The sequence below is a fragment of the Triticum aestivum genome, chromosome 7D (genome assembly GCF_018294505.1).
Source record: "Triticum aestivum cultivar Chinese Spring chromosome 7D, IWGSC CS RefSeq v2.1, whole genome shotgun sequence".
Lineage (NCBI taxonomy): Eukaryota > Viridiplantae > Streptophyta > Magnoliopsida > Poales > Poaceae > Triticum > Triticum aestivum.
Window position 1 is genome coordinate 509,602,726 of NC_057814.1, and position 5,029 is coordinate 509,607,754.

The 5,029-nt window shown below is 46.5% G+C and overlaps 1 protein-coding gene across 1 annotated transcript; it reads right to left on the bottom strand.

Annotated features, from left to right (window-relative positions):
- Positions 1-2,609: 2,609 nt before the first annotated feature.
- Positions 2,610-4,684, bottom strand: LOC123164913 (bZIP transcription factor 50). Its single transcript, XM_044582522.1, has 3 exons — positions 4,148-4,684; positions 3,391-3,611; positions 2,610-3,019 (listed from the first exon to the last, which is right to left on the bottom strand). The coding sequence occupies exons 1-3, from the start codon at positions 4,585-4,587 to the stop codon at positions 2,772-2,774; spliced, it is 909 nt and encodes a 302-aa protein (XP_044438457.1). The 5' UTR covers positions 4,588-4,684; the 3' UTR covers positions 2,610-2,771.
- Between the last annotated feature and the right edge of the window lie 345 nt (positions 4,685-5,029).

The window sequence follows — 5,029 nt, forward strand, 5'->3', positions numbered from 1 at the left end:
TGACTTTAGATTGGATTTGAATTTGAATTGTGATTTGGATCAAGTGAAGATTAGCAACAGTAACATGATGACATGGCGCCATTATTAGGGGATTACTGTAGCATGACACTGGGGGTGTTACACGTGGGCTCGCTAGAAGGAAGGACCCGGAGTACTTGGATCCCAAGACAAGGAAGCCGACATCCTAGGAGGATTAGATTGGCTAGGAATTCCTTCACCGCCTTAGATTGGCTGGGACTCTTGCAAACCATAGACTCCGGGTATCCTTTATAAGCCTGGGCAGGGCTTGTCGATAAGGGCAACCAATCTCATACCTACCATCACCCACTGATTCACCATTTTACCTCCAAAGTGAGGGCCCAAACCTAGGTAATCAGTTCTCCTCTTTCCCCTGTTGTCCTTTCCGTCTAGTCGCAACACTCCATCGAAGGGTCCGCCGGATTTCACTTCATCAGTGATGCAATGGGTTGCACTGGCTGGGACCAAGATCTAGATGGGATCCTTCAACAATTTTGACGTCTACACATCGGGATAGATCTTTGCTTTTGGCTCGATGTCCTTAGTAGCTAACCCAACGGGCCTCCATGAGATCGTCGAAACCTTTGTGGCATGTCGAGTCTTCTTCGACAACTTGGTCAGCACCATTGAAACATACTGGAACAAAAACTCAAAAAGGATAATTTCACTAACCTCTACGGTTGGTGAGAACTTCATCAGCACCAGCTTCATAGCTTCCTCCGAGCCCTTGCTCTTCACTCGAGGATTGATGAGGGCATCCTTCTACCTCGACTGCAGATAAGGATTAATCGAATGGAGACAGGTTACCCGCTGGCGCATCTAATGAGTCGATGCAGGTGTTATCTAGAGCATATGGAGAGATGTAGGTGTGATCTAGATCATATGGAGATATGCGGGCACTACACAAGTGTTGTGTGGGTATTTGGATTGGACCTAATACTTGATTTTTCATGTTGTTTCCCTTGAGAGAGCAAAGTAGACATGTGTAATGGAGAAGTTTCACCTTATATGTATGATTTTGGAGATGAGTGTATCTCTTGATGATGGAGCACTTGACATGCTAGTGTCTTGCCTTGCATAACAATTATCTCTGTATATATATCCACTGGCCCACACGAGAAAAGTAGGATTACATTCCCACTCCGGAGCTAGGTGACCGATCCAGAATGCCTGGTGCAGGCTAATGAATTTTCCTGCTATTTTATCCAGGCTAATGAATATACCAGGTGCTCCAAGACTGACTACTGTTTGACTATTCAGGACTCCAACCAAACAAGTTGTAGGTTGGGCTCACGGAAGCTCCAGGCCAGGCAAATCTCTGCGAGGTCTCAAACTCACCAACTATATTCCTATACCCCCCCCCCCTCCAGCCTCTCGTGCCACACTCTCCCAGTGTGACTCTTCTTCGACACGATGACCGCTACCGCCCAATCTGACACAGCGCCCTCCTCCTCCGCCTAGCCCCCCTCCCCCTCTCTCCTCTCCAAATTGCTGCTTGGGCGACTACTAGGACCGAGTCTCCCGCCGCGCACTCAGGACAACAACTTGAGATCCGGTGCCTTGCGATCTCCAACGAGCCCCACCTGTTGCATGTTCCCATCCTCGGCGCCGCTCCTCTGGCCACCGCGAGCGCGTTGTCACCTCTCCCATCCTCCCCCCATAGCTCCGAAAGGCCGCCCCCATTGACACCTTGAAGGTGCTGGACAAAATGTCTTCTCATTTTTTTTGTAAATATATGATGTTTAAATGAGTAATAAAATTGAATGTTCAATGATATTGGAGGGATATTTTGAGGATTCATTGTTGGGGCAGTATGTCGATGAATTTCTTGAGGATGACAATAATTCATCGTTAGTGTTTGGCTTTTAAAAGTGATTTTCATAATTATGGATTTAGTAGTTCAGCATGTAGCTTGGACTTTCTTTCCACCGTTTTCTGTTTTGTTGCTCATGAACAATGATGTACTCATTTTCCTCATCTAATATAACACGTGCAATTCTCTTGCATGATTCAGAAAAAATATATGGATCTGTATTGTGTGGGGTAGGAACATTGAAGTTTGAATTATGATGTGAAATTGGAGTTAAAAAGGGTTCGTGTGCATAAATAGAAGATAAATGAAGAAAAGACCTGCAAACAAATCAGTCCATCCACAGACAGGGGAAAGACTTTTGAATGAGAAGAGGAACATTACGAAAGGTAAATGAATCTCTAATAAACATGCCGTTTCCAGAAGGTTTGGAACTGGTGATCAACAAAATATCGTTATTGTATTTTATTTTATTTTGCAGAATCGTTATTATATACACAAAATGAACCATATTAGGAGATTTTCCTAACCCCAAAAGCAGGAAAATGCTACAGTACTGCACTTGTACTAGCTGCTTGCCGTTACTGTAATTTTGACAACTACACTGAAGATTTAGTGGCCTTTCACTTGTGACTTCACCCGTGAACTTTCTATGGTTTGAATTTGACATCAACGTCATTCTGGCATTGGCAAAATAGGATTCACATAGTTACATAAACCCAGAGAGATAGACAGAGTGCCCGAACTTATGCCGAGACATAAAGTAACACAGAACGCCAGATTTCAAAACTAGCATCTGATTAGATGATCATAGAACAAAGGGAACAGAGAGAGAAGAAAGATAGTCATGGATAAAGCCACGGTGGCAGCAAGAGAACACATAATAGACATTCATTGCTAACTACACTACATACTGGAAACTTGCGAATAAGCCGGCACTAGTCTAGCAAGCGGCAGCTGCACGCAATGGCGGAGTATCTAGCTTGATCCTCTCCCTTGTGCCCCTCCAGCGCCTTCCATGGAGCAGAAGCTCCAAGGTCTCTGGTTGATCACTGCTTGGCTTTCCGGCTACCATTGCGAGATCTCTTTCGGCTCTCCTTGGAGCCACCAGACTTCGGTTGGGTAGACCGGGCGTTAGGAATAGGCACACGATGCTCACTAGCCAAAGCAGGGAAACCAGCGGCAGGGTTTCTGCAAAATGAAAACAATTACATTTAGCACAGCTTAAGTTTCTGCGAGCAAGTAATCCAGGTTGCATTTCATGCAAACTCTTAAGTTCTGAGACATCAAGCTCGCTAAGTTCTGATTATTTTCAATTAATGTAAACGATCAGATATCACCAACGGAAATTAGATTTTCTGAGTGCAATAGGGTTGCATAACCCAATAAGCTTAAATGGATATATCAACAATTTCAAGTTACATGAGCACAAGCCAACGTTAGAGATACTTGCAGTCCAGACAGTAATGCACTAGTTGTTTGTCAGCATGGTTGAGCAATGAAAACCATCAGCAATAGAATTTTATTCATACAGCTTATGGTGAAAACCATCAGCATCTTACCCGAAAGTACGGCAGACTCCTGCATGGCTGTGTGAGCACCAATAGGCCTATCCTTCAACATGTTCTGGCGCAGTGCCATGTTCTCAGCTGCGCAGCACTGAAGTGCGTAGCTGAGGCGGCGACACTCTGCCTCGAGATACTTGCTCTTCGTCTCCAAGTCCTTCACATATGACTTCTTCCTCTCCCTGGACTTCATGGCAGAATCCCTATTCCTCATTTGCCTGAAAAATCACCAAAAAATGCAACTTGTAAGAGGCTATACGTCCCAACTCCCAAATAGCCTTGCAATTGAGAAAAAAAACATCCCTATTTCTCAAACATAATACTGGATAGTTCTCATCTGGTTAAGAATTTTTTGACTCTAAGACGATTCTTTCAGCAAGACAAAATAACATTCCGTTTAACCAAGAGATGTACAAAATATGGCTCTTTTAGCCAAGGTCAAACCCCACATGTCAACCGACAAGTTATGCAATTACAAAATTTTAGTGCCCTCATGTACTTAAAATTTCTTCCAATGAGTAACATTCACCATACGGAATAAGACATCTGAAAGCTTAAGAGTTTGTTACAGTTTTGTGCATTTTAGTAGTACTACGGATTAGGTTAAGTATGACTATGATAACGACCCTCCAGATAATTGTTCCTTAAGCTGGATGTAAATTCTAAGTTCTACGGGCAAACAAGATAAACGAAAATGCCCAATTTTAGATGACAGACGATATATATCCTGCGACAAATAACAAAATTGGCATACCTCCTCTTCTTCTTGCTGATGGGATCATCGCCATCGACCTCCGTCTCGGGCGTCACCACCTCCGCCTCTGTCTCCGGCGTCACCACCTCCACCCCGTCTTCCCCCCTCCTAGAGTCCCCATCGGTGCTGCCCCCAGCCTCAGCCTCACTCCCGTTCCCCTTCTCGCCCCCCTCCTCGGCGCCGTCGAACAGCGTGTCCAAGAACTCGTCCACGCTGATCCCGTCCACCGGCTCCGCCCCCGCCGCCTCCTCCTCCTGCATCAGAAACCTCTCGATCTCCGACAGCACCTCCTCGCCGGCGGGGCTGGACCGGGAGGTCACCGACTCCGGCGACCCCGCCTCCGCCGCATCAAGCGGAGGCGGGGCGAGGAGCTCGGAGACTGCGGCGGACTCGCCGGCGAAGGAGGCGAGGAGGGCGTCCAGGTCGAGGTCGGTGTCCATGGGTGGGGTGAGATGCTATTTTGTCTCGGTCTCTGGCCACCGGTTGTTATATAAGCGGACTCGTGTGCTTCGGGTTTTTTGCTTCGTGGGGAAGGCGAGGAAAGTTCGTGGAAGTTGACGGTGAGGGGTACAGAGGGGTTGAATGGGACCCACGCGGAGTGGTGCCGTGGCCTGGCCAATGGGAGAGACCGGAGGCGCCACGCTGGCTCGTTGGGTTTTCCTGGCGGCTTTGGGCCGGTCTTGCTGGGTTGGGCTGCTGAGATGGACTTTGGAATGATTCATGACTCTCAACGTTTTATTTTATAGATAGACTATTAGTACCCCTAAAGAAAAAGATAGACTATTAGTCATGAATTTAAGAGCTTAAATTTTGAAGCTCACAATTTAGCGAAGCATGCTCTTTCTCTCGGGGATGGCCGTCATATTTGATTAGGTCACCCTG